At 41.4% G+C, this 25286-nt stretch overlaps 2 protein-coding genes across 2 annotated transcripts in view; one reads left to right on the plus strand and one right to left on the minus strand.

Annotated features, from left to right (window-relative positions):
* lrba (LPS responsive beige-like anchor protein) overlaps positions 1-25286 on the minus strand; it is a 702007-nt gene that overhangs the window by 222794 nt on the left and 453927 nt on the right. Inside the window, 1 exon segment of the mRNA XM_055158186.1 lies at positions 23782-23918. Coding sequence (XP_055014161.1) covers positions 23782-23918 — 137 coding nt within the window.
* Positions 21091-22904, plus strand: mab21l2 (mab-21-like 2). The gene has a single exon (XM_020927560.2). The coding sequence runs from the start codon at positions 21566-21568 to the stop codon at positions 22643-22645; it is 1080 nt and encodes a 359-aa protein (XP_020783219.2). The 5' UTR covers positions 21091-21565; the 3' UTR covers positions 22646-22904.

The raw sequence follows: 25286 nt of genomic DNA on the forward strand, positions 1-25286 counted from the left end.
TTAGAGGAAATACCAACTGTTTTGTTTGTGAAAATCGTGCGGAGGGAAGAGCTTTGTGCATCTGTGGATGGATTAGACGCCGGCGCTTTTCCCTCAGCTGGATTTAAGTGAAGTTTTATTTTTTGTTTTGTTGTTTCTCTGTTCTGACACTGGGATTAATCAATGTCAGATCTTCGTTTGAACGTTCTGGTCATTGGTTCTGATCGCTGTGAGCTTTAAGTCATCTCTGAATGTTCTTACTTCATCAAAAACATTCCTACAGTTTGGTTTTGTTTCATTCACACATGTTTGAGTAATCCTGCTTTATTAATCTGTCCACATCTCTAAAACTCAAAATGCAAAACGCTGTTCCACTTTGTGATGTCATGAATTCATAGTTTTCAAGTTAACAGCTCCTTTTAGTCAAAACCGCACTAATTGAGACCAAGACCAGTCCGAGACCAGAGTCCCGAGACCAGGACAAGACCAAGACCTCTGAGGCTCGAGACCGAGACAAGACCGAGACTTTTAAAGGCCAAGACCGAGACAAGACCGAGACCACGGCCCGTCGAGACCAACTCAAGACCAATTTTTAGACCAATTTTCAAGATGTATTTGTATTTTACAGTTATTTTGGCACATACATATCAATGTTTTTAGAAATCGACCTCCATTTTATCAGTCGTCAAGTGTCAGACCTCGAGACAGAGACAAGACCGAGACAAGATTGAGACTTTTAAAGGCCGAAACCGAGACAAGACCGAGACCACGACCCATCGAGACCAAATCAAGACCCATTTTCAGACTAATTTTCATTATTTATTTGTATTTTACAGTTATTTTGGCACATATATAACAACGTTTTTATAAATCTACTTACATTTTATCAGTGTCAGACCTTGAGACAAGACAAGACCAAGTCTAAGTGCCTTCAAGACCGAGACAAGACCACGTTCAAACGTGTTCGAGTCCAAGACGAGACCAAGACCACGGCCAATCAAGACCAAATCAAGACCAATTTTTAGACAAATTTTCAACATTTATTTGTATTTTACAGTTACTCTGACACATTTATCCACGTTTTTATAAATCTACCTCCAATTTATCAGAGTTTCAGACCTCGAGACCGAGACAAAATTGAGTCCAAACGAGGCTGAGTACGAGACAACGCCAAGACCACGGCCCATCGAGACCAAATCAAGACCAATTTTCAGACTAATTTTCAACATGTATTTGTATCTTACAGTTATTTTGGCACATTTATGTCAATGTTTTTATAAATTTACTTCCATTTTATCACTTAAGTGCTTTCAAGACCGAGACAAGACCGAGTCCAAATGAGGCCGAGTTCGACGAGACCAAAACCGCAGCCCATCGAGAGCAAACCAAGACCAATTTTGGCAATTTGACCAATGTTATTTAGGCACATATATCCAGGTTTTCATAAATCTACCTCCATATTATCAGTGTCAGACGTCAAGATCGAGACAAACGAGGTCGAGTCCGAGACGAGACCAAGACCAGTCTCGAGTACTACGACCTTTACCTTTAGAGCCTCTTCTCACAAACAGAAAAACACTGTTCCACCTCGTGTTCTACTGTGTTTTTAAACTCCACACACCTTCACTAGGATAATTCCAGCTCTAGAATTGCAAATCTACACAAAATAAACAGTAAAACGTCGATGTTAACTTGAAAACTACCACTTCAGATCCATCCCAGACTGATTTAGACGACCACACGCGTCAATCTGGTGAGCGTCAGAACTGAGATTTTCGCTTAAATTTTCACCAAAACCTTCATCAATAAAAAAGACTTTTCTAAAGCCTATAAAAAATCCATTAATAATCCATGTAATTGGGAGATTTGTATGGACACAGTTTCTCCCGAGTCGAACGATTTGATTAATGGTGCGTCAAAAGTTCTGCTCTGCCTCGGAGAACAATCGCTGGCTCCCGCAACTTCAGGAAAACATGACGTCTGTTCTTAGCTGTAAACCTTAAATCCAGACAAACACAATCAGCTTCTCGAAATAATCCTTAATAACAAATAAATACATAAAAAAACAACGCACGCAGGTTTCAGAGTCGGTGTGTGGAAAAAGCGGGACTGAAAGGGACATTAGTCTTCATTAGAGCGGAGGACACCGGGTTTAATGGATGTTTATGTGATTACCAAAGTGCCAATGGTCTGTCCGGGGCCTGTCCACTCCGCTTACATCACAGTCGCGGCGGACGGCGGTTTTAACGAAGCCCGAACCCGCCCCGGTGGTTTTTAAGTAACACGTTATTTTCAAACAGTGTCAGATTGGAGAGTTTTAGTGTTAAATGTGGTGTGTTTTAATGATCTGTGTGGAAAATCGCTGAAATGTAAATGACTAGAGCGGTTTGGACGGGAGGTTCCAGCTGCTACCAACAGCGTCGAGGAGTAACAGAGTACATGTACTGGAGTTAAGTAATCAGAGTACAAATTATGAGTAACTGTATTCGGTTACAGTTACTGTTTCAGTGAGTGGTAATTGGATTACAGTTACTTTGATTACATGGCGGTATTTTCCTGTTTTCACATTTTGGGCTAAATCCACCTTTTTTTTGTTTTTGTTTTTTTTTTTTTTTTTTTTCCCCTGATAATTCCACTTATTGCCGGAAACTAAATCTGGTCTAAAACCAGGTTTAAACTAGATCTAAACCAGGTCTAAAACCAGGACTAAACCATGTCTCAAACACGATTTAATAGGACTAAACCAGGAGTAAACCTGGACTAAACCAGGTCTAAACCAGGTCTAAACCAGGTCTAAAACCAGGACTAAACCATGTCTCAAACACAATTTAATAGGACCAAACCAGGTCTAAACCAGGACTAAAACCAGGTCTAAACCAGGTCTAAAACCAGGACTAAACCATAAAACAATTTAACAGGACTAAAACCAGGTCTAAATTAGATAAAAACTAGATCTAAACCAGGTCTAAACCAGGACTAAACCATGTCTCAAACACAATTTAATAGGACTAAACCAGGACTAAACCAGGACTAAAACCAGGTCTAAACTAGAGCTAAACCAGGTCTAAACCAGGTCTAAACCAGGACTAAAACCAGGTCTAAACCAGGACTAAAAACTGGGACTAAAACCAGGACTAAACCAGGTCTAAATCAGGTCTAAACCAGGACTAAAACCAGGTCTAAACCAGGACTAAACCAGGACTAAAACAGGACTAAACCAGGACTAAACCAGGTCTAAACCAGGACTAAACCAGGACTAAACCAGGACTAAACCAAGACTAAACCAGGACTAACCCATGTCTCAATCAGGATTTAACAGGACTAAATCCTGCTGTGTGGACGTGTCTCCTCTTCTTCTATCAATAATATTTTTAATTTGGTTCAGTAAAATCTGGGCTTTTTATTTTCTTTTATCAGACAAAACATCTCATGTGAAGATTCCCTCGTCTTTGCTTCTCTACAACAAATCAAGTAATCCAAAGTATTCAGATTATAATTACTCACTTTAAATAATTTAATGGATTCCTTAACAAACTACATTTTGGGGTATGTAATCTGTAATCTGTAGGGGAATATACCTTTAAAATATAAAAGATTTCGCGACTATTTAAAGGTACATAGTGCAACTTTTCTGGTCAGAGGCTTTTTTTCATGAAGATGTCTGGTAAATAAACCTTTTTATCATCATGGAGACCAAACTAGACCAAGTTAGATTTCAGATTTGCCTGTTTTTCTTGGTGTTTCTGAGCTGTAAAACCACCTGAAGTTGAATAAATGTGAAGTAGGGCTGTTTAACGTCACACTGCGGAACATTCCAGGCAGAGGAATGACATATCCGTAAAAACAAGCAGGTGACGGACCCACAACCGAAAAGTTACACAAGATCCCACGACTATTTAATCTACTGCAGAAAGCCCAAACCCACAGCGGGACGAAACAGTGCAGGTTCCTTGGACGGCTCCTTCGGTGTCAGATTTTGACGCAGTCCAGAAAAACCGGGTTTGAAAAAGAAAAAAAAAAAAAAGATCTTTGGCCGGCGGAGGAATAAGAAACAAGATTCTCCCAAAGCTTTGAACGGCGTCATTAACGAGTCTCTTAAAACGGTTCACATGTGGCGACCGCTGACCTCACCGCCCCAAATGAGTTCATCGTCGCCGGGTTAAACGCACGCGAACAAGACCAGATACAAACCGCGAACGTCGACGAAACACGAAGGCCGAGGGAGATTATGGTTCAGTGTTAATTATACTTGAGGGGAAACGGCAGTGGAGCGGACGTTTACGGGTCCACGGTCGCTCGCTTTATCTCCGAAAACGGGCTTAAATCGCGGCTCGTTATTTGGACGCGTCACGTACGAGCTCCCGGAGGTTCTCGGGTTCGGCGGTGACACGGCAGAAGCGTTTAAGCAAAGTGTGGAAGCGCTTTCATAATAATTGGGGGTTTCCTGATGGAGTGCAGGACCGTCGCGCTGAATCTCAACGGCGGAAAAGGTCACGTGAAAAATAATTATTCGGCTTTTGCTGTAATGTCTGCGAAGGGTCCGTAGAGTTTCATCATGTGTAAATGGTGACTTTTATACACTTTTTTCCACCTTCAAGGCACTCAAAGATTAGACATTTATATACCAGTGTACACAGACACTGAGGGTGCGGTGCGTTAAGTGTCTTGCCTAAGGACACAGCAACAGTATTCATCAGTAGGAGCTGGAATGGATCTGACCACGATACAAATTATGTAAATGTCGAGAGCAGGATTTGCCCAAGAACCTAGCGCCTCCGCTCAATTTAATTTCTCTCCAGCGACTAGGTCAGGAATCAAAACACACTAGACGAGGCATGTCCAAACTATGGCCCGTGGGCCAAATGCGGCCCTAAGACAAATTTTTGTCTGTAGAAGAACTACAACGCGAAACGAATAATGATAAAACAATAAATTACTTTCCAACTTTTACTTTTCCGTTCCTTTACTTTTCACGTTGTAGTTCTTCTTCTTCTCTTGCCGCTTGATGGGTCCTTCGGAAAATAGAGTCCCGCGGTCACTTCCGTTGTGGCTTTTTAATGTGTTGTGGCTTTTTAATGTGTTGCAGCATTTGCGTTTGTGTTGCGGCGTCTGTATTTGTTGCGACGTTTGCATTAAAATAGAGTCCCACGGTCACTTCCGTTGTGGCTTTTTAATGTGTTGTGGCTTTTTAAAGTGTTGTGGCTTTTTAATGTGTTGTGGCATTTGCGTTTGTGTTGCGGCGTTTGTATTTGTTGCGGCGTTTGCATTAAAATAGAGTCGCGCGGTCAGTTCCGTTGTAGCTTTTTTTGCTGTGTTGTGTTTTTTTGCTGTGTTGTAGCTTTTTTTGGTGTGTTGTGGCTTTTTATTGTGTCGTCGCATTTGTATTTGTTGCGGCCTTTGCGTTTGTTGTGACCCCTTTCGGCTTCCGTAGATTTATAGTCCGAAAAATACGGTAGTTTAAATAAAAGTACTGAAGGAAGAACGGCCGCCAATCTGAGACTTTAAACTAAACACTAAAGACTTTAAATTAAACACTGGAAATAGAGATTGAAATCTGTTTTTTTTTTTTTTGTTTGACAATAAAACGCAAAAATTAAACAACAAACTGTTTTCGTATTTTATTGTTTTTCGTTCTTAATTCTTCTGAAATCTAAAAGAACAACTCGTACACGGACACTCTTCATCAGACTATCAAATAATTTACTATACTCATCAGTCACGTCTCACTTTTATCCAACTGATCTCGAACACAAACTCGATGTGAAGTTGCCTTTACCGTACGTCTGCATTAACATAACACAAGAGAAAGAACAAACGGAAGGTCACCCGAAGCCGTCCGTCCAAAAGTTCGCCCGCCTCGGTAATTTATCGAGCATCGTTGAACGCAATCCGTCAGAGCAGCATGAAGACGGGACACGGACGACGGTAAAACGAACGTGCGCGAGTGAGTGAAGGCGGCGGCGTCCCTGGTCCCGTTGATAATGACGTACCTGCTCGCCGTCCGTCGCCCGTTAGCCTCATAGCGCACACTACTTAGAGCCTAACTGGAAAATCAATACCCTCCACGGCTCTCGGTGATTGGCAGCTGCAGCCGAAGGTCGTCCCCGGCGGCCGTGAGGGTTCGGCGGAGCGAGGCCCGGCGGGGGGGGGAGCGGGGGGGGGGGGTGGGGAGGGGGACCGACTCGCCGCTACATCACACGCTGCTTTGCTCTGACTGAGTGACCATCCATTGAGGCGGGAGCGAACCCCGGGAAGCCGTCACCGCCCCCGCTAATTGGAGTTACCAATGTGTTTGCAACGGGGGTCCGTCTGGTCTGCACGCGGCACAAACTTGGACGTCGACCTTTAGAGAGAATAATTAGCGGCACACATTTCAAGATAATTTCCAAAGCTATTAAAAAGTTGGGGAATTAGCGGCGCAAAAGTTTGAGAAAGAATCTTTATTTTGCGAGATTAGGGCGATAAAACACATCGTTAAGAACTTTTACTGTGTTTTATGTTTTCTAAGAACACGGTTTTGACCTGGAAGAAAAGTAAGCTTCTTTCTTACTGTTTAAAGCTGCACTATGTAACTTTTTGGGGTACATCACCTGCCTTTTTCTATGGATTTGCATTCGATCTGCCTGGAATGTTCCACAGTGTGACATTAAACAGCTCTGCTTCACATTTATTCAATTACAGGTGGTTTTATCGCTCAAAAATATCTAAAAAAAACAGACATTCTGACTGTGAGCGGGGTCGCCTCTCCACAGATCTGACCTGTAACTTGGTCTGGTTTGGTCTCCATGAAGATAGAAAGGTTTAAAGTCATACTGTGAAACATTTTGGACAAATCAATAACATTTCCATGGAGAAAAGCTTTTGGCGAACCCAAGAATCACAAGAAAAGTTACACAACGCAGCTTTAAACATATGTTCTTACACAGGCATGTCCAAACTATGGCCCGTGGGCCAAATGCGGCCCTCAGACAAATTTTTCTTGGCCCTCAGGCTCCCAGGTGTATTGACCCAAATGACCTTGCATCAATTAAAAAATTTACTTTTACTTCAAGTTCTTTGAAAATCTACCTTGATAAAGCCAGTGTTTAATATTTAGTGTGTGGTTTTAAGGACCTTAGCGTAAATAAAGACTGACGACTCATTCTAAAGTGTTTGAACATGCACAAATTTCAATTATTCACTGTATTCAGCACCAGTCTACAGCCCTCGATCAGTCCTCTGCTTCGTCTGTGTTTAGATATGTGGCCCTTGATTAAAAAAAAGTTTGGACACCCCTGTTCTTACACATGGTGTCAAAGAATAGCCAGGCTCCGCTCAATTTCATTTCTCTCCAGCGACTAGGTCAGGAATCAGAATACACTAGACGGTCCGCAAAAACCCCAGAAGTGCGAGTTCGGGCACCAGCCAATCAGCGAAGAGACAGACAGTTCTGTGTTGTCAACGATTCCCGAGATCGAGGATTTAAAGCCGGAACAAAGAGAATGTTTGGTTGAATTTTATCAAGGGGAAAGACGTTATTGTCCTTCTTCCTACGGGATTTGGAGCATTACATACGTCACGACCAAATAGCAGCGATTGGTTAAATAATAAAAAGCACCCGCCTACTGTGGAGCGAACGAACCCTAACACTGTGAGGTCAGACGGTTTCCATGAAGTGAAACAGTCTGATGAATCGGGCTAGTCAAAGGCGGCTTGTTCAAACGTAGCCTGTGGGCAAATACTGGTGTTGTGTCTCAGGTTGCAGCAGGAAGGGCATCCAGCACAAAAATCTACCAAATCAGAGCCTGTTCACCGTCGAAGCCCGAAAGAACAAGTTCAAATATTAAAGGGCTCATGTTACACTATTTTCTGATCTCAGTTTCCTCAGAAGTGGAGTTGTGTTTTGTTACATTCACACATGTTTAACACAAAAACCCTGCAGACTTATGGTAGGAGAAGTGCTCCTATACAAATATTATACTATTAATATTATATTATTAATATACAAGAAGTGCTCCACTGTGTTTTTAAACTCCACACACCTTCAATAGAATCATTTGGATGATTTCAGCTCTGCAATTTCTAATCTCTACGAACTAAAAGTAAAAGAAGGTGTTAACTTGAAAACTATTACATGACATCACAACGGAACAGAACATTTTGAGATGTAGACAGACTAATAATAAAGTATTACTCAAATGTGTGTGTGTGACTGAAACAAAACACAACTCTAGGTCTGTTTTTGAGGAGGTAAAAACATTATAACGTGACTTAAAGCTCACAAGAGTCAATCTTGTGTTATATAGGACCTTTAAATTAATTCTTGCATTAGAAAGTTTTTACAAAACAACTAGAGGTGCACCGGTACAAAAATCACGGTTCTGTACGTACCTCAGTTTTGAGGACACGGTTCAGTTCATTTTCAATACAGTTTGGGACCAAAATGCAAAATGCAACCATTTGCTTGTTGTTTATTTGTGTGTTTATGAAATCAACAATTTGTTTTAACATTATACATACGAGAAAATAAAATAAATTCAAAGTGCTGCTTGGTGCTTGCTGCTAATGAGTTTAATAAAATATTCTCAACTAAGCAACAAATTTATGAAATATTATAAAAAAAAATAAATTCCTTGTAAACAAAACTTTTCAAAAAGTAAAGAACAGCACTAACTCCTATTTTTGGCCAGAAGAAACAAACTTGTCCAGATTGTCTGCAGTGAGTGCAGATTTTCTGCCTTTACAACGTCCCCAGAGGCTGAAAACACACTTTCGATAGGCGGGTCGAGTTGTCGCGCATGTGTGTGTGGGGGCGGAGAAAGTGAGGACCAGGGCGTAAGGACCATAGTTTTGCGAGGATTCACGTGGTTCAAAGGGACGTAGTCAAGGCAGGGTCAGTTGTTGTCAAGGCAGTCGCTCTAACTATAAAGCGCCGCGGGAAACACTGCCCCAGTCACGAACAAGTTTCCTCATGAATATTAAAGAGCCAAGTCTTCCGTATAGCTGCACATGTAGTGGCAACGAGCCAAAAACAAGAACCTGCACCGAACCAAAGCACGAATACATTTACCATTACACTCCTAAAAACAACAGACATTTCTAGTTGATTGTGAAGTTGGTTAGTGCAAAACTGTCCACAATGACCTCACCTTAACACACTTCCCCAAACATAATGACTAAAGTTAGACAAAAAATGTCCAAGATTAATAAACCGTGTACACATGTTGCACTTCAGAGTGTAACATCTTCCCCGGGGAACAGCTCCTCAAACCCTCCAATCAGCTTTGAGCCTAGATTATGCCAATCATCTAAAAGTATGACACCACTTCCTCAAACAGATATAACAGACTTGAACAGTGTTCGCCCACTCCCTGATTACGGGAGCAAATTACTCATTCCTTTTTCCCCCGTACATTTTCCAAAAAAACAAAAATAAAAGTTTGAAAGCTCGAGGCTAATTAGAGAAGTGGTGACTAATGACGACAGGAAGCAAAGTTATTAAAACATGTCACTGAGTCTTGTTTTAAGGCTTAAACGTTCACTAAATTTTTGGTTGTTTTTATGGATATGTCACTACTCATACTATATTTTGACAGTGAGCGGGGGTCGCCTCTCCACAGATCTGACCTGTAACTTGGTCTGGTTTGGTCTCCATGAATAAGAAAATCCATCCAATAAAATCTCTGCCAAAAAAAAAAAGCAATTGACGGAGCCTCCACCAGAAAAGTAACACAATACACCTTTAGAACAACAGTGTTTCAGAAACGAGTTTTCATGTAGCTGCTTAAGTAAGTAAAGTTTATTTCTACAAAGCTTTTCACAGACAAAGGTCACAAAGAGCTTCACATACAAAAGATAAAAAACATCATCAGAAACACACAGATGCATGGATTATCATCTCTACCTCAGCTTTAGAAATCATCGTGCGAAGTTTAAACATGTTTCGCAGTTTGAAAAAGCGGTTTTGAGTGAGTTGAGTTTCGAGAGTGGTGTTCTCAATCATTGTTTCCCAACTTTTTTTCTGGGGATCCATATTTCAAAAGTCACAAATTCACAATTCACGACCAAAGTCAATAGACATTATTCGTAAAATAAATTTGTGACCATTGATGAGGATGTTTTATTGTTGACTGAGTGATCGTGTCTCTCTGAACAATTAGTATTACTCAAGTTTTAAACAATGACCATAGTTTTGCGAGGATTAAAGTGGTTTGAAGAGACGTAATCAAGGCGGGGGGCAATTGTTGTCAAGGCGGTCGCCCTAAATGATGCGGGAAACACTGGTAATTGAACCAGAAATAAAAGTCATCCATAAAAAGCCAATCTGGACCTACATGGAGATCGTGACAAGGCGACCCAAAAAAAAAAATCTCTTACGACCCACCTGAGGATCACGACCAAGTCTTTGGGAAACAATCTTCTAAAGACACCGAAACATCCAAAAATGCTCCTAGATTTCTTGAGTTGTTTTGAGTTGAATTTCCAAGGGCGCCTAAGTGTTGTTTAGCGTCGAGGACAGCAATTCCTGAAGCAATAATAAGATTACATTCAGACTGCAGGAAGGACTTAATGCTCAATTCGGATTTTTTTGCGAGGTCGTTCACATTTCCAGTTAAATGAGACTTGTATGTGATCTCCAGTGTGAACTTTAAACGCCCCAAAATTGTCCCGCATGAGCACCGGAAACACGACGACGTCACACACGGCGAGCATGTTCAGTGTTTACGGAAGTCGCAAGGACCGGGTACCATTAAGAAGTTGCCGATACGATACAACCTCGATACATTACACTTTCGATTGGGTACGATAAAAAATAAAGGCTAAATCATGGCTGTGATGCTAAAAATTTTTGTTAAACCACTTCTTCTTGTGCAAAGTTCATATGAAACACAAACATTTTAATCATCAAAACAGTGAAAATGTCAAATGCGTCGCATAAACAAGTTTCCTTCCTCTATACAAACAACAAAACTGTAGCTGTAACAAAATAATTAAGCAAAATATACCAAAAAATACTCTTGGCGATGTATCGATACAGCAGCCCACGATATCGATACTGTATGTCAATATTTAAATATTTTTGCACACTCCTATAAGTCACCTAAACTCTGGGCTCATCTCCTAAAATCCGGTGCAGTTCTTGGTAAAATGTTCAGGTTACACGTCCACAGCCGCTTCGTTTGTTTGAGTCTTTAGGCTCCTTGTTTTTGACTCCCAGACTGTTTATTTTTCATTGACATTGGAGCCAGGACCGACTGTATCCGCGCTCTGACATTTCTATGACAATCATTTGAAAAACCCGATTCTGATAAGACCTGTCCAATTTGTCCTGAATACAACGATCCTCTGAAATATTAATAAACTCTCTAACCTCGCTTTCCCTCCATTGACGAGACTCCGAGCCTGACGTGTAGGTGGGATGAATGCGACCTGACCGTTCAGACTGAAGTCGCGTGCCAAAAGATCAGATATGTATCGGTTTTAGGAGCACGTATCCAAGTGTCCTGGGGCACATTCGAAAAAAAATCAGATCTGTGTCGCTCAGACTGTCAATAAAAGATCAGATACAGGAGTACAGGGGCGAAAAAAAATCGGATTTGGGTCACTTCAGTAAAGATTGTTGAACGTCGTCCGTAAAAAGGGGGTACATGACGTCACAAAACAGAAAACGAGCCACAGCGACGCCGTTAAACTCTTAATATTTGACGTTTTCGTAAAGTCTCTGGGAAAAATAAACGGAAAACGTGCAACGATAACTCCGCGCGGTGTGTTAATGAGGGGAGTCCGGACAGAGAGGGGCTGGTGGAGGGGCACACGGGCACATCTGCTCTGACTTCACCCGCTCCGTCACCAGAACAGGTGCCAGGCCATTAGCTCTGTGCCCGCGTTCAGAGGAGAGCAGCTGGGCACATCCGGGGCACGGCTCACTCTGTCAACACCTCTGCGCCTGGAGCCGACGAGTGACACGACGGACGGACGACTCAAAATGTCTTCTCTGTGTCTTTGCTTTGCTGCTGTTGAACTGTGAATTTTCTTCTGGATTAATGAAGTATCTGCCTATCAATATATCTGTCTATGTATCTGCATCTATATCTATCCATCCATCTATATCTCTGTCTCTTTATCCATCTCTCTCTTTTTACGTTTATTTTATTAAGGAAAAGAGCCTTGAGGTGAGTCGCTTCGTTTTCGAGGGGGATCCCTAGCATCCAAAGAATACAACAACAAGTCGCAAAAACGCTAACGAGCAAAACAAAAACGACACAAAAACAACACAACGTATTTAAAACAGAAACACAAAAACGATAAGACGAACTACAAAGACACAAACAGACATTAAACATAAACATAGAGAAACGTCAATTTAACAACCAAACAGATCCCTCACTAAACCCAGTCACATTGTGTTTTAAGATGAATGAATATCTATCTATCTCTATATATTTCTATATCTCTCTATATTTACCTCTGCCAAGGAGGTTATGTTTTTGCCGGCGTTTGTTTGTTTGTCTGTTTGTTTGTTTGTTTGTCTGTTAGCAACATAACTCAAAAAGTTATGGACCGATTTTCATGAAATTTTCAGGATTTGTTGGAAATGTGAAAAGGAAGAACTGATTTCATTTTGGGGGTGATCCAGAAGAAATCCTGGATTCTGGATCACTTTGAAATTTTTGTTAACATTGTGGTAAATGGGGCCAAAAATTTTGTTTCTCAATATCTCAGGTTAATTATTGACCAAACCCCATGAAATTTGACTCAGGGATGGACAATGGGATCCTCTTTCATATTCCAAAGGCTGATCCGGATCTGATCCAGAAGACTGATTTTATCGCAAATTATATAAAAAAATGGGGGTAGTCCTTGGCGGAGGTCTGCGCTCTCTGACTGCTTTTCTAGTTCTATCTATATCTATGTCTATCTATCTATATCTATTTATATATCTATCTGTATATATCTATCTCTATATAGATATATATCTATATATACATTTCTCCATCTCTCTATATTTCTCTCTATATTTCTATCTATCTATATATATCAATATCTATCTATATTGACAGACACAGATCTATATATCTATCTACCTATCTATATATCTATGTCTCTCTCTCTCTCTCTCTATATATATATATATATATGTATGTATATATCTCGCTGTGTCGCTCTATGCCTCTATCCGTCCTCTGTATCAGTGTGTTGAGGGACAAAGGGGCAAAGAACAAAACTGAACTTGACCTACAAAGTTCTCACATTCAAACAGATGTTACATGTTCAGTTTGTCCGACTGCGTTTAGATCGTGTTTGTGTCCGTGACGTAACGACAAACCGACATGACAAAAAAGCCGGTAGCAGCTGAAGTGCGTTTTCTTCCGGTCGACGTCAATCAGAACCTTCCCCACCCGCAGACGAATGAGTGGAATTAAATAAAGACGATTTAACGCGTTTTCCACGTAAACCTCAATTCAGAATTATTATTTCCACGTAAACAATTCATTCGGAATTAACAAACTCCTTCTACTTCTTGTACTTGGACTGTGTTTGGTTGGTCTTGTTGGCACAGAAGCCGTTCGATAACATTCACATCGACATTCTAAATACCCGCGCCCCCTCCTCCTCCTCCTCCTCCTCTTCTTCCTCCTCTTCGTCGTCCGGGCCCATCAGCTGTGGTCTGGGGGTGATTCATGGAGATTTTCAGGCCGCTGGAACCATTCTTCTGACAGTCATTTTACAGCACCGTTTAGAACACCACAACACCGGGATCCATTTGTCAGCCGCCAGATGTTGAAGAAATATTTCCTGTTTGAAACCTACAAGAAAATGATCTGCTCACGGCTCGAGTTTGTCAGGGGAGCCTATTAGGATGAAGACGTCGAGTGTTAAAAAGCCCAACGCTTTTGTAACGGAGCTTAAAAAACCCCCTGTGTTTTTGTTTAACCTGGAATGTCCCGCAGAAACCGAATCGCCCCTCCGCAGATCTGACCTGGAGCTTTTCCCCGGTGGTGCCGTCCGCCTGTTTAAGATGAGCTTTTTTTTAATGCCTCGCTGTGGAACATTCCGGCCGTCTGCTGAAGTGTGTTTTCACGATACGAAAATTTAAATTAAAAATGTAATTTCGGTGCTAAAGAACAGAGATGAAACATAATACTGATCCTGATACTATCATGATAATCAGGGCTGGGTATCGTTAAGAAGTTGCCGATACGATACATAGGCCACGATACGATACATACCTCGATACATAGGCCACGATACGATACATATCACGATACGATACATAGGCCACGATACGATACATACCTCGATACATAGGCCACGATACGATACATATCTCGATACACAGCCCACAATATACTACATATCACGATACAAAGGCTACGATATGATAAATATTTTGATACTTCTTTCAATACATAGGCCACAATACAATATGTAGGCCATGATACGATACGATACGTACCTCAATACATAGGCCATAATATGATACATAGATTGGTGCATAGGCCACGATACAATACTTTTTTTTGATACATAGGCCACGATATGACACATATCTCGATACAAAGACCACAATACAATACATAGGCCATAATACAGTACATATCGAGATACATAGGCCATGATACGATACATATATTGATATATAGGCCACAATACGATACATATCTCAATACAGTGCACTTCCAGTTCCATACGATATATTTCAAATCAATCCGATTCAGTTTTAGTAAAAAATCATGACTAAATCATGTCTGTGATACTAAAAGTTGTTGTTAAACCACTTCTTGTGCAAAGTTCAAATTAAACACAAACATTTTAATCACGAGTTTCCTTCGTCTAAACAAGCAACAAAACTGTAGCTGTAACAAAATAATTTATTAAAATATACCAAAAAATACTCTTGGCGATATATCGATACAGCGGCCCACGATATTCGTACTGTATCATCACATTAAGCGATAGCGATTAAAAACATTAAAAACACTCTTTTTTTAGACAATAGAATGTGATTTTCAACATTAAATCATAGTACTTTCTTATATATTCCCATGTGGTAGTGTCATAGTGCTCGAGATCGGCCTCGAGATCGTTAATTTGCTGTCTCGGACTCGACCGCGTTTGGACTCGGTCTTGTCTCGAGTGATAAAACGTTAATAGATTTATAAAAACATTAATATATATGTGCCAAAATAACTGTAAAATACAAATAAATGTCGAAAATTACAAAGCTGGTCTTGATTTAGTCGAATTTTGGTCACTTTTCTCGCTTCGATAAGAGATTTAGCATGGATTAGTGTCTGATTTTTGATATTTTTGACAAGTAACTAACCAGCCAAAACCATCACACATCACCACGGCGACAGAATAAAAATGACACAATGGAGTCATAAATCTCGGTCGACGGCGGTAAACGAAACGGACTACCAGTGCGTCACGAGATGTATTGGCAAATTATCGTTGCTAAAAACACGCGAGTCGTTCCAGATTTTACACAGAGATAGAAACGGCGGTAAAGCAAAAGCCAAAACGGATTAAAAATGATTGCGCTCATTCCTATATTTTATCATTAGGCTTCGGTTAACATGGATTTCATAATATTTGGACTTCAGCTCTTCAAGTGGTGCGCATTAATCTCCCCGAATTCCCATGATAAACAGTCCGACCAAAAAAAGAAAACGTCTAGACGCTTCTATCTTCTTTTTTTGGACTCGTGTCTTTTAGTTTCCAAAAGGCTGGTGTAATGGGACGCTGGAAACGCAGAAAGAGAAGAAGAAGAATGGGTAAATTTGAACGTATTTTAAACATAATTTCTCATGACTCAGAGCAGAGATGAGCGAGCTCCATTACGTCTATTAAGCTTCCAAAAATACATCACGGAGAAATATGAGACGGGCATTACAATCACTTTCCGGCCGTGAGCTACTGTTGCCGTGCCGTGTTGTTTTTAGGGACTATTTACTCGCTGCGTACAGTTTTAGTTTGAGTTCTAGTTCAGTTTCGATGCTTGTTTCAGCGTCGATAAACGTCTGGTTTTCTAGATTTTTAAGTAAATATGTGAGAAATTTGAGACTGCTTCAGAAAAGTCATATCAAAGCAAGTTAAAATGACTAAAATTAAGAACATTTTGCTTTGTTTTCGAGTCGATTTGACTTGACAAGTGGAATTATCTACCGACGAAATAAGTGTTTTTCTTCATTCAAGCACCATTAGATTTTGTTTTGTTTTCGTCGTTGTTGTTTTTTTTATCTTCAGTCTTGTTCCATCGGTGGATCATTTTACTTGTCAAGGGAAATTGACTCAAATCGCGATGAAATTTTCTTAATTCAAGTCGTCTGAACTTGGTTGGGTTTTGTTTTTTTGCCGTGTGGTTTTACAGTCGATGGACGAGTGCGACTGAGATGTTTGTTACACTTTAAGAATGTTACTGTACAGTTTTATTTGCAGACAAATCAGAGAACGAAATAATAATGTCACTCACAAATTCGAGATTCAGTGCGACACAATATCAGTTTGTGGAGACACTGGTGTGGTTGTCTTTTAAAAACATAAACGTTCATTGTTTTGTTTTGTCACTGTCCTTGTCCGTTTTAAAAATGGACCAATAAAGAAGAACTGAACTGAACTGAGTCACCGTGTTGTTTTTATAATTATTTACTCACTGTGTAGTTTTATTTCTTTATGTTTTGAAACTGAACTTGACTCATCTCCTAGAATCTCCAATGACGTTTCTAATATTTTGTTATTTTTTTTCATGGGCATTATAGAAATGATTAGTTTCGAATGTTTGTTTTAGTATCGATTAGTGTCAGACTTCTGAATTTTCTCAAAAAATACAGTATATGATGAGAATTTTGAGACTTTATTATAATCACTTTCCTGCCGTAAGCTGGAAACTTGATCACCGTATTGTTTTTATAATCACTGTGCAGAGTTTTAGTTCTTAAATATTTTGTAAATGAACTTCTCCAGGAATCTCCAATGACGTTTGTAATATTTTGTTCTTTTTTTCATATGGGCATTACAGAAATGACTAGTTTTGATGCTTGTTTTGGTATCGATTAGTGTCTGATTTTTGATATTTTTAAATAAATACATGAGGAGAAATATGACACTGGTTTTACAGTTGATGGACGAGTGCGACTGTGATGTTTGTTGCTGCACGAGTGAACACTCTGCAAGCTCCACTAAGAACTTTAATGTACAGTTTTATCTGCAGACTGAACAAATCAGACAATGAAATAATAACGTCACTCACAAATGTTGACATTCAGTGTGAGATATCAGCCCAACATGTGGAGACACTGGTGTGGTTGTCTTTAAAAACATAAATGTTTGTTTTGTTTTTTCACTGTCCTGGTCTGTTTTAAAAATGGACCAATAAAGATGAACTGAATTGAGTCACCATGTTGTTTTTCTAACTATTTGCTCACCGTGTAGAGGTTTTTGTTTTTTTTTATTTATTTATGTTTTGTAACTGAACTTAACTCATCTCCAGGAATCTCCAGTGAAGTCTGTAATATTTTGTTCTTTTTTTCATATGGGCATTACAGAAATGACTGGTTTCGATGCTTGTTTTAGTATCGATTAGTGTCTGATTTTTGATATTTTTAAATAAATACATGAGGAGAAATATGACACTGGTTTTACAGTTGATGGACGAGTGCGACTGTGATGTTTGTTGCTGCACGAGTGAACACTCTGCAAGCTCCACTAAGAACTTTAATGTACAGTTTTATCTGCAGACTGAACAAATCAGACAAAGAAATAATAACGTCACTCACAAATTTGAGATTCAGAGCGACACAATATCAGTCTAATATGTGGAGACACTGGTGTGGTTGTCTTTAAAAACCATAAATGTTTGTTTTGCTTCGTCACTGTCCTGGTCTGTTTTAAAAATGGACCATGAGCTCAGAATAAAGATGAATTGAATTAAATTGAGCTGAATCACTTTCCTGACATAAGCTACTAACGGCCGCTGTGTTGTTTTTATAACTATTTACTCACTGTGTAGAGTTTTAGTTCTTTACGTTTTGTAACTAAACTTAACTCTTCTCCTGGAATCTCCAATGACGTTTGTAATATTTTGTTCTTTTTTTCATATGGGTATTGTAGAAATTACTAGTTTTCGATGCTTGTTTGAGTATCGATTAGTGTCAGATTTCCACATTTTTTCAAAAAATACAGTACGTGACGAGAAATTTCAGACTGGTATTACAATCACTTTTCTGCCGTGAGCCACTATTTCACCAAAATATTTTTAGTTTTTATAATCACTGTGTAGATTTTTAGTTCTTAAATGTTTTGTAACTGAACTTCTCCTGGAATCTCCAATGACACTTTGTAATATTTTGTTCTTTTTTCATATGAGAACTATAGAAATGACTAGTTTTGATGCTTGTTTTAGTATCAATTAGTGTCTGATTTTTGATATTTTTTAAACAAATACAGTGTATGACGAGAAATTTTAGACTTTTATTACAATCACTTTCCTGCCGTGAGTCACTATTGGCCAGAATATTGTTTTTATATCTATTTACTCACTGCATAGTTTTATTTCTTAATGTTTTGTAACTGAACTTAACTTATATCCCGGAATCTCCAATGACATTTGTAATATTTCCTTCTTTTTACACACAAATTACTAGTTCCTATGCTTGTTTTCGTATCAATTTGTGTCTGATTTCTGATATTTTAAAATGAATACAGAGTGGAGAAACATGAAACACGGAATTATAATCATTTTCCTGCCATAAGTTATAGTGGTCGCTATGTTGTTTTTATAACTATTTACTCACTGTGCAGAGTTTTAAGCTTTATTTTTTACCATTTACTTTCAGAAACTATGAACCAGATCTTCCGTGTTCGTAATAAAGACTGAATTTTGATGTTTTCTTATCGAAATTTCTCAAAATCTGGATTGGAAGTGACACCAGCGAGGTTTGTAACACATACGTTCTTTATAGACTTTATTATAGTTTTGAAGACTTTCCACACTTTTAAAAAACGTATCACGCAAAACCATCACCCAAAAAAAGTTACATAGTGCAGCTTTAAGTTTACCGCATATGCTCACTGAAGAAGAATTTGAAGATTTAATTTCCAAATGTATTTTCCAGCTATCAAAACATTATCTTTTATACATTATTGTCACATATAATACTTCTAGAAGATGGTAACAAAAAAATAAATACATTTTTGGGCAATTTTTCAAACCAGAGAAACCGTTTTTGGAGTTTAAACACAATCTCAGCTTCAGTTTTGGCTCTGAAATTGGAAATTGTCACGGCTGGGTTCACAATCTCCATCCAAAATAACATAATTTCCCGATAATTCATTCATAATTTAAGTTTAATTACACTTTGAATGTCGATTCATTAATTTACTAAAGACAAAACTTACAAACCAGAAACATTTCGGAGGTAATGAAAGATGGGAATGGATTGCATAAACACAATTAAAGGAGACACGCTTTTACGATTTGAAACTACGATAAATTTAAAGCAAAAATACGAATTATTACATTTAAATCTGTGTTCTGAAAAACCTTCTGGCACATCTACAGACTCTCGTTTGCGAATCAGAGCTCAAGTCAAACTCTCGATGACTCCGAAACTAAATGATAAATCCCAGAAAATGCGTTTACAGAGGGGAGGCGAGTTCATCTTTTTTCTGTCTAAACGTTCGCAGCCGATTTTTTTGACTCTCGTTTCTGTGCTGGACGCTTCGTATCAGTGAAAACATTTTGGAGCTGGTTCCACTCTCTGCTCTGTGTCAAGTCTATTTCGTAGCAGCAGTTTAATGTCTTATTTAGGAATTTATTTGTTTGGAAACGTCGTGTCGTCGTCAGTGTCCAGATAACCCGTGAAACTAAAGAAGGAAAAATTATAATCAAAACGTTTTTTTATTTAAACTACACTGGAATTTTGGCTGTAATATAATTCTTTGATAAATTTGACTGTTGCATGTTGGATGTGATTAATTAAAATAACATCATACATTTCTGATTCAGTTTTTTGAAATCATGTTTGAGCTTCCAGGCTGAGTCCAAATAATTTATCGAAGGGCATCCATGCGTGCAGGCCTGCGCGTTCCCACGGGGCGAGAGAACCGGTCAGTGCGCACGACGCGACGAAATTTGCCAAACACACCGCGCTCTGCAGCTCTGCATCTCTACAAAAAAATAAAAATAAAACAGCTCTGCGTTGTGTCAGGGGTGTTTTGTGAGAGACGCTGATTTTAGACGGTCAAAAATGTAAATCTGAGCGACGGCGATTACGCAAATGCGACCAAAACACCCGTGCGTAACGTAATGACTAATTAAGTTAATGGCGGCGCGCTGGTAATGACCGCGGCCTCGTTAAGACGACAGAGAGTCTCAAGAGGAAGAGGCACGGGCGTCTTTATCCACCGCGTAAAACTAAATACGCTTTGTGTGTTACGCGCACCCCAGAGCCCCGTGCGTAAAAAGCTCGGGTCCCCGTGACCGCGCGCCGGTTCTGGGGGAATAATGGCCGCTTTAATTATTTAAGGGGACGCCGTTTGCTGCGCCAGAGTGTGTTAAGTGTGTGAGGAGAAGCACGCGGCGCCAGCTCCTTCTGATCCCCCCGCGTGTGTGTGTGTGTGTGTTACAAGTCTGCAATCTGTGGAATAATGTACACACGATCAATAACGCGCGCGCGATTTCAATACACACAATACGGATTTATTTAAGGGGAGCGGAAATAGCGTGGAATTATGTTGCATAAACATGTGTGTGTGTCTGGCCGCGTTTGTTTCTCTGCACAAAAGTCAAGGAGCTGAGCTAAAAATCTGCAGAGGTTTGGACAAACGCGCAGTGATACAAACATCAGAGGCTCACGGGCACCTTCATAACCGAGCAGATAAACTGAAGATTGTAGTGACCAGAGGAACAGAATAAAAGAGTCTGTGTGGATTTAACAGCAGCTGTGAAACACCAAATGTGCATCTGTGTGAAAGGCAGCAGAGCAGAAGCTGTTGCCGCTGCGTTAAAAATGAAACGTTGCCCCGTCGCGCTCACGTCCCTGGACACGCACCAGCGGCAGGCCCCGGAGCGCGCGTAAACACGGGGCCAGCGCGCGCTCCGGTGAGCCCAGGGAAGAGCAGAGAGTGTCCGCCGTCTGGAGCTGCGAGTCTGGGGCATGACGTCCCGCGCTGCTCGGAGCTGCAGCGCGCGCCTCTGATTGGTCCGCTGCGTTGACAGCTCTGCACATGATTGCAGGAAGAGAAGCCCGCCCCTTTCCTCTTCTTCTAAAGGAGCCATTCATAAAGTACACAGGTCCGGCTCCAGCTGAGTGTGGACACTGCAAGAGCAGAGCGAAGAGACGTGTGCTCTCACGCGCGCGGGACGTGGGTAGAGGACGCACGAGCAGAATATGTGTTTACCTGGAAGTTATCTAAACTGGACTGAGATTTAGCCCCACGTTACGTTGTTTCCTGCTCCTCGCGCTGACGTCCATCCGCTGAACGGCAGTAAACTTACTTTTGGATTGAGCTGGTCTTCTCCCGCCTCGGGCTTCACCGGTAAGCGTTGGATCCGTCAACTTACTGCGACTCTCCGGTGTACAGCCCGGACCTCTGCCCCAACATGATCGCCACGCAGGCTAAGCTGGTCTACCAGCTCAATAAATACTACAACGAGAGATGCCAAACGCGCAAAGGAGCCATAGCCAAAACCATCCGAGAGGTGTGCAAAGTGGTGTCGGACGTCCTGAAGGAGGTGGAGGTGCAGGAGCCGCGCTTCATCAGCTCCTTGAGCGAGATCGACGCGCGCTACGAGGGCATGGAGGTCATCTCTCCCAACGAGTTCGAGGTGGTGCTGTACCTGAACCAGATGGGCGTCTTTAACTTTGTGGATGACGGCTCGCTCCCGGGCTGCGCGGTGCTGAAGCTGAGCGACGGCCGAAAGAGGAGCATGTCTCTCTGGGTGGAGTTCATCACGGCCTCGGGCTACCTCTCCGCGCGCAAGATCCGCTCTCGTTTCCAGACTTTAGTGGCGCAGGCCGTGGATAAATGCAGCTACAGAGATGTGGTGAAGATGGTGGCTGACACGAGCGAGGTCAAACTGAGGATCCGGGAGCGCTACGTGGTACAAATCACTCCCGCCTTCAAATGCACGGGCATCTGGCCCAGGAGCGCAGCCCAATGGCCGCTGCCGCACATCCCGTGGCCCGGACCGAACCGCGTGGCCGAGGTGAAAGCGGAGGGCTTTAACCTGCTGTCCAAAGAGTGCTACTCTCTGACGGGGAAGCAGAGCTCCGCGGAGAGCGACGCCTGGGTGCTGCAGTTCAGCGAGGCCGAGAACAGGCTGCTGATGGGCGGCTGCAGGAAGAAGTGTCTGTCGGTGCTGAAGACGCTGCGGGACCGACACCTGGAGCTGCCCGGACAACCTCTGAACAACTACCACATGAAAACACTGCTGCTGTACGAGTGCGAGAAACACCCCCGCGAGACGGACTGGGACGAGTCGTGCCTGGGAGACCGGCTCAACGGGATCCTGCTGCAGCTCATCTCGTGCCTGCAGTGCCGCAGATGCCCGCACTACTTTCTGCCAAACTTGGACTTGTTTCAGGGGAAACCGCACTCGGCCCTGGAGGCGGCCGCCAAGCAGACGTGGAGACTAGCACGAGAGATCCTGACCAACGCCAAGAGCCTGGACAAATTATAGTGTGTGTGTGGGCCGGACGCCATCTGAAGACTCTTTTTTAAAACGGAACAATTGGGCTACTGCCACACAGAATAAGGTACATTTTAAACAAATGAACCTTTTGTTGTCTTCGTTATTAAATGTTTTCACAAAGTGAACTAACTTTAATTTAAATATATGCACAGAATCGTTCAGTGAAATTTAATGTAGCGTGCCAAGTTCGAGTTTTTCATGATGTGACTTGAAAAGAAATGCTAATAAAATGTTGCAAATGGAGTTATATTATGCGTCGTGTGTTGACCTTGATGCAGCACATTTAGCCAAACTAAAATCTGAGCGCGTTTAGAAACAGCAGCAAAGTGAAGTGAAGTGAAAGACCCGCGCCCAGAGCCTCGAGGACAAAAGGAATTTACAGAAAATCCAGCGGCGACGATTTGAAACTCAGGCCCGAGGAAGAGTTTTGGTCCGCGGCCTGAAGCACGAGCCGCGGGCTTCAGTGTTATCAGGACGACCCATCACACACACACCGAGACACACACACACCGAGATACACACACACACACCGAGACACACACACTCACACACACACCGAGATACACACACACACCAAGATACACACACACACGTGCTCACAGTCAGTTATGGACAATAAACGAGCACTAACCACCTGTGGCTCGTCCGCAGATAAGAGCTTTTAAATGAGCTGTCAGGACGCACCGCGCCGCAGAACAAAACCGCATTTTGTTCATTTTAACCCTGATCTATAAATCAACAACTGCGCAAAAACTTATCACAATCTGCACCAAAGACTGCAACAGATGATTACTCAACCTGATGCTGTGGATAAAAAAATATATATGAGACTAAACTTTAATTAGACTGGATATAATTTCGAGCTCGTGGTGTCGTCACTCGTGGAGCACGTGTCATGACACGATCATAATGATATTATTAAGACGTGACACGTCACTAAACACGTTTGTTTTCTTTATAAACCGAGATCAAAACAACAGAGATTGACTTTAAAAATAACTCAGAGTTATTGTTAGTTAAAAGAGTCCAAACAAAGAGCAGAACAGTAGTAAACAGAGCAGCTCTGCTCTTCAGGGGGAGAGACGCAGACAGAGGCGCAGTGCGCGCGGGCACGAGACTCTCACCTTGGGGTCCAGGGCCTTGAAGTTCGGCTCCTCATCGTCCACTTCGAAGAAAAGCTCCGAGGCGGTCACGGACAGAGTGCCTCTGACCACCACCGCGGGGGCCACCAGATGCGCAGAGGTGCTCAGGTTCACGGGGCCTGGACACGAGACACGAGAGGAGCAGATCAAACCAAACCGCACGTGCAATTTTTACTTAAATGACGTGTTTTTACTGTCACGTTAAACTCGGCTGTACATGCTGTATTTTAATTTAAATACCAACATTTATTTGAAGGTGTAAAATCTGATGTGAAGTGAAAGAAATCAGACGCTGCGTGTTCGGAATGATTCTTTTTGTGAAAATTCGCCCGTGCGTAAAAGTAACACAAAAAGGCGACGCCAACTTTTATTCCCTCTTCTTCAACTCACCTCACGTTTGTTTTTTATTCTTATTCCGTTCGGTCTGTTCGGTTTGTGCTACTTTGCCAACGAGGCCCACAGACTGCAGCTCCTGTGGCTCGACTTAAACACACGCTTCAGTCCAGTACGTGCTTTGCGTCAGTCGCGTATCGATCCCGCGCGCGTTAATCCCTCATCCGTCTTTATTTACGACAATATGACAATAGAGACGGTGCGCTGGATTTGCACACGGAGCGGGCCTTGATTTCCCCTGCGCCCTGACGCACGTACGTACGCACGCGGCCGGGAGCAACAAGAGGAGCGTGGGTTGGAATAACAAGTTTTCCCGGTGTCGACATAGAGTGCGGATTTTTTATTTATTTTTTTTACGCCATTGTCTTCGTGCGCGTCTTGATGAGCTCCGAGCCTCGTTACTCCGCGCGCTGATATTTCATGAACATCTGTGGCTCAAACGCGGGACTGGATTACAGGATCCGCATTCACACACACGCGGAGGATTTGCGGATTTTATATCATCGCTTAGTTTTTGTGTCATTGCGTAAAATTATGCAATTTACGCACGTGTGGTTTTATTTACCCTAATGTCACGATGAAATTAATTTGCATAATATATATAAAGTTTAATAGCAATAATTCAGAACGTTTTTATTTATTATTATTATCTACACGTTATTGTTGAAATCACGGATCGTTGATTTTTTACGTAATAATTGGCGTCACGGGTTTCAAACTAACGTGCTTAAAAATAAAAATTTGCATTTAACATTTTAATTTTTATATTACAAAATCTTACCGTATTTTTTCTTGCATCAGACAGTTGCATTGTGATGTTTAGCAAATAATATTTGTACGTCTTTGAGCTCCACATTTGCACTTTTCCAAAATGACACCAGTAGTGTTATTTTTGACGAGTCCAAGTGTGAGTGATTACGCTGTGCTCTTCTTGATTTGGCAAATCACTTTGAGCAATTTGTGTTTTTGCAATAACACGACTTTGGCTCGGTGTGTGTGCTCGGTGTCACACGATATCGTAATCATCATTAAAATAATCACATCACAACAGTGCAGAGAAACAGTCGACGACGTTCAACATGAGCTGTTGTGAA

Source organism: Boleophthalmus pectinirostris, unplaced genomic scaffold (assembly GCF_026225935.1).
Source record: "Boleophthalmus pectinirostris isolate CB_2022bp ecotype Guang Dong unplaced genomic scaffold, ASM2622593v1 HiC_scaffold_22, whole genome shotgun sequence".
Lineage (NCBI taxonomy): Eukaryota > Metazoa > Chordata > Actinopteri > Gobiiformes > Gobiidae > Boleophthalmus > Boleophthalmus pectinirostris.

Excerpts from the sequence above, each read along its gene's own strand:
- mab21l2 (XM_020927560.2), top strand. The coding sequence starts at position 21,566 with ATGATCGCCACGCAGGCTAAGCTGGTCTACCAGCTCAATAAATACTAC.